The sequence below is a fragment of the Chaetomium tenue genome, assembly GCF_020726465.1.
Source record: "Chaetomium tenue strain MPI-SDFR-AT-0079 chromosome Unknown F5144scaffold_1, whole genome shotgun sequence".
NCBI lineage: Eukaryota > Fungi > Ascomycota > Sordariomycetes > Sordariales > Chaetomiaceae > Chaetomium > Chaetomium tenue.
The window spans coordinates 5,540,155-5,552,620 of record NW_027117329.1 but is presented as its reverse complement, the minus strand read 5'-3'; the positions used below and the strand labels follow the sequence as shown (position 1 = coordinate 5,552,620).

Genomic DNA, 12,466 nt, shown 5'->3' with positions numbered 1-12,466 from the left:
CAAGTCTATTGTTGTGCACCCTTTGGCTGCACCGAACCTAAGCATCCTCGAGAGATTACCTTCAACGAAGCTGAACCCTAACAGGATAGGATCCTGAAGTAGGTTCGTCACAGTTGTTGGTTACAGCTACAGAGCTGGTCCAAACTGTAACGGGCTGTGCCCGAGGTGGGCCTCGGTAACCCTCGGCCAGCTCACGTACAAGCACGGTCCACCGAACCCCTGGATGAAGCTATTCCCAGTTGCCCCACAGCGCACCGAACATCCTAGCAATGCGCTCGGGCCATCGCGCTCGCGATCATAAAGCAGCCCCACGAGCTGCCAGACTCTCTCATCTTTCCTTTTCTTCTTCAAGCTTAGTGTACTCGTAGAGTCGTCACCAGTTAGTTGCAATATACTCCTGGGACCGTTACAGCTATAGAGAAGAAGGCCCGTAACAAGGCCAAACAGGTATTCAGAGCCGCTGCAAAAGAGGCTAGATTGTAGAGGATAACTAAGATTCTAGAGCCTGCATTTGTTGTTAATTCTAAACAGGGTGGGAGGTTATTGCGCAGGATATAGATAGTTATTGTTGAAAAAGTAGTCGTCAGGCTAGTCAGGCCGTCAGGCTAGTAAGCACCAGTTTACTGGGGCGCATCCGTTTGCGAACCCAAGTGAAGTGGGGCGTGGCACGGGTACTGGATGCAGTTTGCTGGGCTGAACCTGCAGCAGCGATCGGCCCCGCATTTTAGCGTCTCCAGCAGCTTAACAAAGCTCCCATTTGCAGGGGTATCTGAGCAGCCAAGGAACCATCAGTCGACTTCAACTTGCCACTTTCAACCTCACACCTGCAACTGGCATTAAGATCCAAACGTCAGGGTCAAAGATCGAACGATTATCCCGACTATCAGGAGATTGCAAACTCACACAAAACATGACATCAACATTACCATCAACATTACCCAAGGTGCCGGGAGAGGGAACTAACCCCCCCGGCCCAGCTCAACCCCCGCGTTTGCCAAGCGGGGGAGCTATTCCCAACCTCAAGGACCGTATCCCGAAATTGGAACCCCGGCGGAGGAAGGCCGAGCCGGCGAACCCGATGCCCGTCCCGGAGACACCACCGGCACCGCCCCGTCCAGACCCGGCAACCCTCAACTTCACCGTCCCCGCCAGGCGAATCCTCTCCCCACAAGACCACCAGCTCTTCCTATCCTCCCCAACCTACAACCTCATCCTCTCCTTCATCTTCGGCCTCTCTGAGTCCGCCGTGGACAGGCCCATCTCCTCTGTCAAAGACACCGACCTCTCCCCCACCGTCCAAACCATACTCACCATCTTAGACGAAACCGACGCCCTCTGTCAGGAATCCCCCCCGGACGACCAAGGTGGCTCCCGCTTCGGCAACAAGACCTTCCGCGTCTTCCTCGACAAGGTCAAGCAGCGCTCCCCCACCTGGCACGCCACCCTCCTCAACCAGCAGCCCGGGTCCAACCCCATCCCCAACTCCACCGCCGCCACCGCCGAACTCTCCACCTACCTCTGCCAATCCTTCGGCAACCGCAGCCGCATCGACTACGGCTCCGGCCACGAGCTCAACTTCACCATGTGGCTCCTCTGCCTGTACCAGCTCTCCCTCCTCCAACCCCCGGACCTCCCCGCACTCGCCCTCCGCGTCTTCACCCGCTACCTAACCGTCATGCGCCGCATCCAAAGCACCTACTACCTCGAGCCCGCCGGCTCGCACGGCGTATGGGGGCTCGACGACTACCAGTTCCTGCCCTTCCTGCTCGGCGCCAGCCAGCTGACGCACCACCCGGTGGTCACGCCGCGGGCGATCCACCAGGAGCTGATGCTGGAGGAGTACGGCGCGGAGTACCTGTACCTGGGCCAGGTGGCGTTTGTGAATAGTACCAAGACGGTGCGCGGGCTGAGGTGGCACAGCCCCATGCTGGATGATATCAGCAGCGCGCGCGGGGGGTGGGGCAAGATTGAGGGGGGCATGCGCCGCATGTTTGTGAATGAGGTGTTGGGGAAGTTGCCGGTGATGCAGCATTTCTTGTTTGGGAGTCTGATTCCTGCTGCGGAGGGGATGAGTGAGCCGCTGGAAGGGGGGGCTGCTGGCAATGGGAATGGGGAGGGCGGGGATGATGATGAGGAGGAGGGTGGTGAGGTGGAGGTGTTTGATGATAAGGAGGGGGTGCGGCATGTGCATCAGCCGAAGGGCTGGGGGGATTGCTGTGGGATCAAGGTGCCGAGTAGTCTCGCGGCGGCGGCCGAGATGAAGAAGAGGGGGGCTGGGGAACAGTTGAGGAGGATACCGTTTGACTGAAGGGGGCGGGGAGGGGGTTAACGGGTTTATTTGTTTATTTGTTTAGCCAACTAAAACTAGATAGATCTGGCCACACAAAGAGCATTTACGAGACTCGAATCTCACAGCTTGCCTTACCTTCCATACTACCAAGTCAGATACAGTTGCCCGCAGCTTCGGCGAGATTGGCGCAATAAGATTTCCTTATTGCCGCTCAATTAAGTAAGGTACCTAGTTAAGATGGCCACAAAAGCGCACGCGAACCTTCCCCGGACCAGAAGCTCCCAGCTACCTAGAATACAATCCAGTACTGCGGCGACCGCCATGTCGCCCTGATGAATGCCGATGGAGAAGGGTATCAGAACAACGGATTCTCCGCTAAACGCCTGCCAATGTTGACAACCCTTTGTCATGATGCCGAGTGAGAAAGCCGAAACGAAAACAAAAAAAACAAGACAAATCTGAGGTGCACATTGCACACTCTCCCCGCCCAGCCGATGGAGCCACGGTATGGGCATAGCATCCCACGCCCTTGGCTCTTCCGGGTCGCTGAGAATCAAAAGCCGCTTCTGCGGCGCTCGGCCTGCCAAATCCCTCATGATGTTTGCAAACACCGAGGGCCTCAATCCTCCCATATAGTCTCTAGATCCAGATCCTGCCGCCTCTCGGCGCCACACACACTCCATCGCTTTCTCTTGTCGCGCGAACCGAAACCGCTCAATGTCCGGCCGCGAGTGGGCACATCCAAACTGCCCCTCCCCTTGGTTTCTCCGCCCTCGGCGGCGTCCGCAGCGGCCTTCAGCTGGGCGATCCTCTCAGACTCCAGAGCCGCTTCTTCAGCATCCGGGGAATCCGGAATGGTCTCGAGACTGGAAATGCTGGGGCTCCGGGATCTGGCGGACGTGGGGGTCGAGGGCACAGAGGAGGACGGGTAGTATCCGTAACTGTTGGTGAAAGAATCGTATGGTCGGTACGATGGGGAGGTGGCAATTGACGACGGTGTCGTCGGGGTTCCGCCGGTCAGTAAAGCCGGGCTGGAGTGAGAAACCTGATACAACGGGGAAGACGGCCTCCGCAGTTTTGGTACCGATGCGATGGGGGTGATCCCCAATGCTTGGTTGGGCGAGCTGCTCCCTTCTGGTATCTTTCGCTCATGGTCGAGAACGGATATGCGGGTCGGCGAGGAAGGAAAACCTTCGTCGACCGGCTTTCGGGGTAGGCGGACCCGGCTGGGTGACCCCGACGGGCTCTGTGGGCGGATATGGGGAGAGAATAGAAGATGGCCTGTGGCGTTTGTGCCGGGCATAGACTGGGTGCGCCCCATGGGAGGAGCCAGGCTCGCTGCCGACCGTGATCTGACGTGGTTGCTAGACAACGGCGAAGACGCTCGGGGTCGATGGGGAAGAGCCGGTGGCATCCAGGACGGCGAAATGGGGGAGGACGGCGACGGATCAGTCGATCGGCGGATGGTAGGAGGCTTTCGGAGGGAGTCAAACTCGGGAGCGAGTGATGTGGTCGCCGGAAGTCTCAGGCTCGGAAGGGGTGACGGTCGAAACTCCTCCATCCTCTCCGTTTCGGGAACTGGCTCCATTGTTGACCGAGGTATGAGGTGCGCTCGGGGAACTGGGCCTGTCACGAGGGGGGAATGTGCATAGGGGTCGGCGGCGGTTCGGTTTGATGTATTGGCAACTGCGGAAATAGTTGGTGAAGAGCGAGAGACTGGTCGAATAACGGTTGCAGACGAGTTCCGTTTGCGGCTCGGGCTGTTTGTAATTCGAGTCAATGTGTCAATGTCGCTGTCTGGTAACTATTGCCGGAACCGTGTTAGGCGCGGCTGGGTGAAAGCCCACGTGTTAGGATCATAGAATCCTCGCCGGTCGCTTCTCAAGTCGGTTCCGAGGTCATGGCTGGCGGAAAGGTTGAGAATACCACTTGTAATTAAGCTTCTGTGGGAAAGTTGGAAGACGGTGAGTCGAGGCCCTGAGGTGATGTGCGGGCAGGCGCTCCTGCCGGATGACCAGAGAAGGGGAACTCACCACGGTTGGCTGGCTTGCAAGGCTCGTTCCGGAATGCAGGGTCGAGGCGGGGTCTTTATCCGGCAATAGGCGCCAATCGCCCAGTGAGAAGCCCGCAAAGACGGGGGAGCTGTGGGGAGCAAAGGCGCTGATTGGGGACGCTAATCACGCGCCGCCGTGTTTTGCATGCCGAATTGTTAGTTTGGACAGGAACGAATCCAATCGCCGACAATGGCTCAGAAGAGCTGAGCTCCCTGTCTGTGAGACGGGAGTTTGGCTTTCCTTGCAACCAAGAATGTTGAATCGGAGTCGGAGTGTTTCGGCGCATTAACAATAATGACAACCGGGCAGCTCTCAACAAACTACAAGGGGTCCAAGTCGGATAACTCCCATAGACACCGGCCATGGGGGAAAATGCCGGTTCCCGTCTCTAGTTAAATGCCTCTCTTGTCGGGAGCCCGGGTGCTCGGATCACGATCGTCCGCCGCCCGAGCGACCGACCAACCCAGGAGAAACACCCCCTTCGCCACACCACGCCATGTCGTTGTCGATCCAACGAAGCCAGGAGTAATGAAGACACTAACAATCCATCGGATATGTTCACGACTCGACGACTCGGTCCCTGTTTCACTCGAAACTTTGGCCGCATGCAAGCGCCAAGGTCTGGTCTGGCTCGCATGTGGATGCGCAATTACGAACGACTCAAGCACAGGTTTCAAAACGGCCTCGACATCCGGCGACTTTGTCAGTGGGCGGAGGGGACGCGGCTCCAGAATGCCCGGGGAGTACCCTGTTGACACTTTCCAGGACCTACCTAACCAAGACAACTCGGCATCCTGCGGTGTGTCAAGTGCCTTAATTAGTTAAGTAGTTACTTTAGTGCCTTGAGAACCAGTCATGCGACCCTGTCTCTATCGCCAACGAGTCAAGATCTTGATCGCAACAAAGGGGGACATAGTTCGGGTCGGTAGGTGGTGTTATTGTGCGCCTCCTGCAACCCGCCTACCTAGGCTGTTGTAGAAGCCATGCATTCTCCGTCACCAGGCAGCCGAACAGGACAGAGCACCCGGCCCGGATCTCCGAAATCCCGGAGCGCCCGGTCCTGATCTCCACCGGAGAGGTCTTTCGGCTTTCGCCCGAAGCTTGATTGGCACTCGGCCCCGGTCGCAAGCGGAAGGAAAACGGCGGACCAAGTCTGTCGATGCGTTGGTTGGTGAAGCCGAATGGACAGAGTAGCTGTTATCACATCATCAGTAAACTCCATCAAATAGTCTAGGTATGCAATGCCGCTTCTATATCTCTAACGGTATAGCATAGAGTAATTTCGAAAACTTAGGTTCTCAATGCCTACAGCTACAAGAAGTCCATCATAAATAATAGACGGGCCGTTAAAGCTGTTCATTCCAATGAAGCATTCCAGAAGCTGAAGCCTCAATCGATATCTTTTTTTCCTAGCCGCGTTGGTCTGGATACCGAGTAAGAGAGACAATCATTTTGTTCTTCTAGCTGTTGAAGCGCGCATCAGCTAGGAAGCTTTGTTCATATTGAATGAACTAGGGTGCCAGAGTGCTGCCTCTCGATGACGAGAGGGCCAGAGTGTTGGGAATTTTTATTTTTCGCTTTCTTCCGCTTCCGCGTCCTTATACGTCCTCCTTAAGCGAGGACTAGGAAGGCAGTTCTTAGTTTTCTTTTCCTCACTTGCAAGGGTGACTTTTTGACGCAGCTCGTGGGACGCGGCTCTGTGACCAGAGAGCATTAGAAGGCGTGCGACACGTAGCCAAAATGTTAATGGTATACCTATGTGGTTTCGAGGTATATCACCACTCTAGGGCATAGAAAATATCAGTTTTAGAGTGTGAGATGTAGTTGGCTTAGAAGTACGCAATGACACTTGAATTAAGCCTTCTTTAGAGTCAAATAGTGATGAAAACTCACTGTAATCGAAAATGCAAAAGAAAATGAAGGATGAATTGGTGAAAATCAAAGTTCAAAACAATTAACTACCTTGAGAAAAAAAAAAATACAAGTGTGACGAGCGAGCGAGGAATAGAGGCACAAAGGCTCAAATGATCCCACTCAATTACGTGAATCTAAAGCTAAAGAGAAGAAAAGAAAAGAATCAAGATACAGGATTCGCACAACTGTGGGAAAACACAGGTGGGAGGCAGACAGACCACCACTCGGGTTGCGGCCAGGGTTAGGGTTAGAACCTGCCGTCACATCCCCCGGGTCCAAAAAAGCTCGCCTCGAGCTTTCCCACTACCGGATTGTAATCGTTCTCCCTAGTTAAACCTTCTTCCGTTGTAACCGTCGCGCCGTCCGTGGTAACGCAGATCTAACAACCGGCCGGTCATCGTCCGGGTGCTCCACATCGTCGAAACGATCCTCAGCCGCAGCCAGCAACCATTCGGTTAAACGCATTGGGGGACCCGCCTGGTCCGGGTTATCATCGTGGTAGCGTTGTAGGGCCGCTGGTGCGTTCTTGAAGTCCGATGCTGGGTACCATTCGGGATCCGGCTCCCATCCGCGCCACTCTGCTTGATATTGTAGCTTGCCGTACCGCAGACGGCTAGCCAGGATCCTCTCGACCTCCCATTCCTCGGCACCCGTACCAGTCTCGTCTTCGCCCGGTGGGTTCTCTGCAGCCTGGCCGGGCAATGGGTTATTCGGGTAACGCCTCAATCGGTCGGCTGTGAACACTGTCGATCCCTTCCATGTCTCGGGGACCTCCAGCTGGTAGGCGCCCTCGGCCGTCCTCCCGATCACTCGGTAGTGCTGCTGCGTAATCGGGTAAGATAGCTTGTCGCTCGGCCGGTCGGTGAGTTCGTTTTTCTTGATGATCACGACGCGGTCGTCGACATCAAAGTCTGGCTCGCGGCGATGGCGATTCGCTTGTTCCGTTTGCCTGGCTTGGGCCTTCTGGATCATCTCGCGGGCGTAGTCGACGTAGCCCTGGATGCAACGTGCCGTATCCTGGGCTTGTTCCCGAGCCGATTGGTCGGCGTTGGTGTGGTCGGCGAAGCTCTGAGTCCGAGCCTCCCAGTCGAACGGCATCGGCATCGGGAAGCCGAACAGTGCCTCGTGTGGTTGTATCCCGGTACTGTCGTGCGGTAGGCCCATCTGGGCTGCATCGAGAGCGGGTATCGCCCGCGACCAGTTGTCCTGATAATGGCCCACAAACGGTCGTAATCGCTGGTCGATATACTGGTTCAGGTTCTCGACCTGACCAGCGGTCTGGGAGTGACCCGCCGTAGCCAATTTCCAGTCAATTCCGAGGATACGGGAGAGCTCATCCGTAAAAGCGGCCCTGAACTGGGGTCCGCGATCACTGATGACCTCCTGCGGCAAGCCGAAGATCCTGTATGGCCCCTCGTAGTACATCCAGGCCGCATCGCGTGCAGTGGCGTCCTTCTTGCATGGGACGGTCCATGATGCCTTCGTCAAACGGTCAATCATGACCAACGCGTTATCGTATCCGTACTTGTCGAGGGGCATCGACTTGAAGTCCACAACCAGGCATTGCCAGCCACGCTGTGGGGGCGGGATCGGCTTCAACAGTCCTGGGGTCTTGTCGCGGGGATACTTCGAAGACCTACAGGGCATACAGTTGTCGATGAAGGTCTCAATGTCGCCCGTCATCTGAGGCCACCAGTACCTCGCCTTGACCAGCTTCTTGGTCTTGTTCCGGCCCGGGTGGGCGGTCGTCAGTCGGCAGTGAGCTTCCTGGATCACCCGGGTTCGAAGGCTGGTTGGTACGACCAGTTTCCCTGCGTGGAGTAATAGGCGGTCACCAAACAAGCTGAAATCGCTCTCCTCGACTCGAGCCTGCTGGCGATATTCCTCGAGCTCGGGTGTAGTACGGTTGGCGTTTAGGAGGTCGTCTACCAGTTGGAACCCAGAGCCTTGTGGGGGTAAGACATCCTCGTCGAGTGCCAGGACTGTGGTTACGGCTGTAATGCTCCGGTCTGCCTCACGGCCAGGGCGAGCAGTCGTAAAGATTTGCATCGTGCGGTATGCCTCGCGCTTCGCCTTCTGCGTCGTGGTGTCTTCAGTCTTTCTGGATAACGAATCGGCCGCTGCGTTCTCGCTACCCGGGCGATACGTGATCTGGAAGTGGTATTGGGCCATCAACTCTGCCCAGCCAGCCCGCCTGTCGGATATTGAGTAGCCGCTTAGTGCTAAAGTACTTCAATGCCTCGTGGTCAGAGATGATTAGGAAAGGCTCTTCGGTCTGCAGACCGATCAGCTCTGCCCGCCAGTACTGTAGTGCTCGGATCACCGCTAACAGCTCCTTGTCGTGGATGTGGTAGTTGTGTTCAGCCCCGCGCAGGGCTTCGGAAAAGTAAGCAATTGGGTGCCACTGGCCGTCCTCTTGCAACTGGGACATCACGCCGGCGATTACACCCTGCGACGCATCCGTCTCAACCCGGGTTCGCTTTCCATGATGGAAATGGCTCAAAACGGGAGCGGTTAGGAGCCGGTGCTTCAGCTCTTCGAACGCACGTCGGCAATCGGCTGTCCAGGCGAACGGGGCCTCCTTTTTCGTCAGGTTGACCAGCGGGCGGGCGACCCGTCCATACTCGCGGACAAACCGGCGGTAGAAGTTGCAGAAGCCGAGGAAGGATTGAACACCTTTGATGGTCGTCGGCGTCTCCCAGCGCTCCACAGCGTCCAGCTTCTTTGGATCGGGGGCAATGCCGTCAGTCCCAACGATGAAGCCTAGGAACTTGGTCTTGACAACGTTGAACTCGCACTTCTTGATGTCGGCTTGCAGGCCGGCTTCACGTAATCGTTGTAGGACCTTCTGCACATGTTCTTCATGATCTTTCTGGTTCTCGGAAAAGATCAGGATATCGTCGATATACGCGCTACAGAAATCGTCCAGGTAGCCCATCAGCGTATTGTTGATAAATCGCTGGAAAGTGGCTGGGCCGTTGGTCAACCCAAACGGTAGCACCTTGAACCGGTAGGCGCCGTACCTTGTCCGGAAGGTAGTCAAATCCACGCTGTCCGGGCTCATCCGGATTCGATGAAACGCTTGGCGGATGTCGATCTTCGTGAACACCTTCGCCTTGGCAATTCGGGCGAGGGTTTCGTCAATCAGAGGCAGTGGGTACTGGTCCTTCTTGGTTATCGCATTGAGCTTGCGGTAGTCGACGCAGAAGCGGAGTGACCCATCGCCCTTCAGGGCAAATAGGATCGGCGCGGCCCAGGGAGCATTGCTGGGCTCGATAAATCCCTTTTGGAGGTTCTCGGCGATGTACTTGCGGGCTGTTTCGAGTTCTTCGACGGACAGCTTGTACAGGGAGCTATACCCAAGGTCTTCAGGTTGCCTGCCGGGCAGTAGTTCGATATGGTGGTCGACCTTGGCTCGGGATGGGGGCATTGTATCCGAGTCTGCCTTGCTAAACACATCCAGGTAGTCGTGGTAGGCGGTAGGGACTTGGCTCAGTACCTGTTGCCGGAGGTCTGACCCGTCGGATTCCATCCGCTTGCTCTCAATCATTCTATCCAGCTCGTTCAGAGTGATCCAGCTGGTCCGGGCGTCCCGGGCGGCTCGGTGGAAACCAATCGCTCCCAGCACCGCCATTTGGAGGGGACGATGCTTATACCAGCCAATGGAATCACGTCGTAGGGTATACGGACCTTGGGCATCAGTGCCCTGCTTGGAAGGGTCCGGGTTCGTCCGACCAGGGCGACCTCGGATCGCGGCGATCGTCGTGTTAGATGGCGGCGGAGGCGGCGGCAACCGCGTCCCTAGGGCCCGTTCCATCTTGCGGAGACCCTCGTCCTGAGGCGTGGTCGGCGCGGTTGGGTCTAGAAGCGGTCGGGCTAAAATTGTGACCTGGCTAGCGAAGGTAACAGTCTTCTTGGGTGGTGTCGGTTCTCGCCTTTCCAGTTCGGCGATCCGGTTCCGGATTGCTGAGGCTCGACCATCCCGGCGACGACGATCTTCTTGCTCCATCAACCGGTCGCGTCGTTGAATATCCTCAATGGTCTTTAGGTCTGGGACGATCATCTCGCTGCCCACATGGTCCAACGAGATGTCGTTGGCCTTCCAACAAGTCGGATCTGGGAGCCATTCGACCGGGTAAACTAGGCGACGGCGCCTACAATCGACCATCACGTCGTGGAAGTCGAACCACTTGCGGCCGATAATCAAGTCGTGAATTGTGTTGATCTCGATCATCCATTCGTTGCGAATAGTTCGGTTCTGTATCGTCAGATGGCCCTGCAGCGCAGCCGTGATCATCTGGGGGTTTTTTCGATCGTGCCCGCTAACTGCCGCGGGCTCAAATGCAGTGAATTCTTTCAAAAACAGGGTCTTTCGCAGCCGCGATGCAAACTTCTTACTTACGAAGAGGTATCCGTTTGCTCCCGTATCGATCAGAGCGGCGGATGTAGTCAAGGACGTTCCATTATTCGCCATCTTAACGGTAGTAAGGAGAGGTTCACCACCGAGATAACCGCACAGGAAGCCAGTTCCACCACTCTCAACAGACATCACCCCTGGGAGGGAGACTTCGTTACCCAGGGATTCTAGTTTTCCGACTGGTCCTGATTAGATTGGCCCTGCTCCTCCGGCTGGGCCGTTGCCCAGCGCTGCTGAATCTCCTGAATACGGGCCTCGCGATCCCCAGGGTTAGCCGTTGGTGCTGCCGGCTTGGGGGGCTTCTGGGGGCAATCCTTGCTCAGATGACCCTTCTCGCGGCAATGGAAACAGCGGCCTTCTTCGTACAACTTGCGCACCATGTCGGGGGTTAGGCCAGTCGGTGCGGCACCACCGCGGTCGGCGGTTGGACCTCCACCATTGCCATTGGCAATAATCTTGGCTGGGTTGGTTCTGCCGGATGGCGGCCGAGCAACTGGTCCGTTCTGTCGGCGCGCAGCCGCTTCCTCTTTGGCCTGCTTGTTGACCAAGGCAATCTCTGAACCCAGACGAACAAATTGATCAAAGGTGACCGTCGGGTCCACGTATGCAGCAGCCAACTGGCGCTGCAGATCGGTCGTCAACTTGCGCTTGAGCTCGGCCTTCCACTGGGCACGGGTTTTGCCGCATTCACCAGCAAGGCGTACAAAGTCGTTCTTGAACGTGTTGAATTCGTCGCCGGGCTTCATCTTCAACTTGTTGTAATCGTCCAGCGACTTCTCGGCCTGGTTGGGATCGTGGTAGTTCTCCCAGAGGTGGGTAAGCAACCGGGTCGAGGTATTGATCGGTTCAGGGTGTGTATCGCGCAGGTACGGCGCAAGTTCGCGAGAAGCCTTGCCTCCCAGGCGCGATTCGATGTAGGCCTGTCGGGCCGTATCGTCGTGGAAATGGTCAACATTGACCTTCATCTTGTTTTCGATGGCACGGTGCCAGTGCTCAAATTCTTGCGTGTCGCGATCGGCCTCATTGTACCAGATCGGGGGGTCAGGGACCTTGCCGCTACGCTTGCTGCCGTTGTCGGGATTGGTCGCATTCGAGGCCACACTGCCCTGGCGACCTCCCTGGTTGTGGATTCGGCTGTGCACCACCATGTCGGCGATGGCTTGATTCAAGTCGCGGGCCTCTTCTTGCAAGCGATCGATGGTAGCCTGCTGGTCGGTAATGGTGGTGGCCCAGTCATCAACTCGGTCGCCCGCAGCCACCGCAGGGCTGTCGTGCAGGACAGAAACCCAGTCGTGGATAAGCTTCATGTTGTTATCCAGCTCCTGCGCCGTTGCGTGCAATTCCTTGACCTGTTCTGCATATGCCATTGCCATGAAACAACGCAGCTTGACTTCCTTGAACACTTCGTGGGGGTTTGAGACTACGAGCTTCGCAAATTCGTCGGCATCGACAACTCCAGTCACACCAGGAATGTCATTCCCATCGACCCAGACTTGTAGAGGCATGCCGGGTTCCCTAGTACGGGTCTTCTTCTGGTAGATATCCGCAAACTGGGCAATCTTAACCCGCGTCTCAGACACCAGGTCATCAGTCGTCTGACGGTACCGGACATTGTCCAGGCAATCGGTGACTTCTCGCTTGAAATCTTCGGAAGTCGGCCGAGCCGGGTGCTCGGGTTCATCGTCATGTTCAATCGTGGGCGCCGACAGTCGTCTGCCGTCGCGGCGCTTCGTGTTCTTCGCCAGGGTCTCGGCCGCATCGTTGAAGCGGACTTCCTTGCGCGCACGCGCA

The 12,466-nt window shown here is 56.6% G+C and overlaps 2 protein-coding genes across 2 annotated transcripts; one reads left to right on the top strand and one right to left on the bottom strand.

The window, feature by feature from the left end:
- The first annotated feature begins 774 nt into the window (after window positions 1–774).
- On the top strand, window positions 775–2,373 carry F5144DRAFT_617761 (uncharacterized protein). Its single transcript, XM_066791892.1, has one exon. It carries the CDS (start codon window positions 911–913, stop codon window positions 2,306–2,308), a length of 1,398 nt encoding a protein of 465 aa, XP_066649387.1. The 5' UTR covers window positions 775–910; the 3' UTR covers window positions 2,309–2,373.
- A 536-nt stretch (window positions 2,374–2,909) lies between these two features.
- F5144DRAFT_589400 (uncharacterized protein) lies at window positions 2,910–3,878 on the bottom strand (the record flags this gene model as incomplete). The annotated part of the gene is made up of 2 exons (XM_066790035.1): window positions 2,910–3,231; window positions 3,343–3,878. 2 exons carry the CDS (start codon window positions 3,876–3,878, stop codon window positions 2,910–2,912), a joined length of 858 nt encoding a protein of 285 aa, XP_066649386.1.
- Window positions 3,879–12,466: the final 8,588 nt, after the last annotated feature.

Bases quoted from the DNA above. Each gene is read 5' to 3' on its own strand.
- F5144DRAFT_617761 (XM_066791892.1), top strand. From the start codon at position 911: ATGACATCAACATTACCATCAACATTACCCAAGGTGCCGGGAGAGGGA.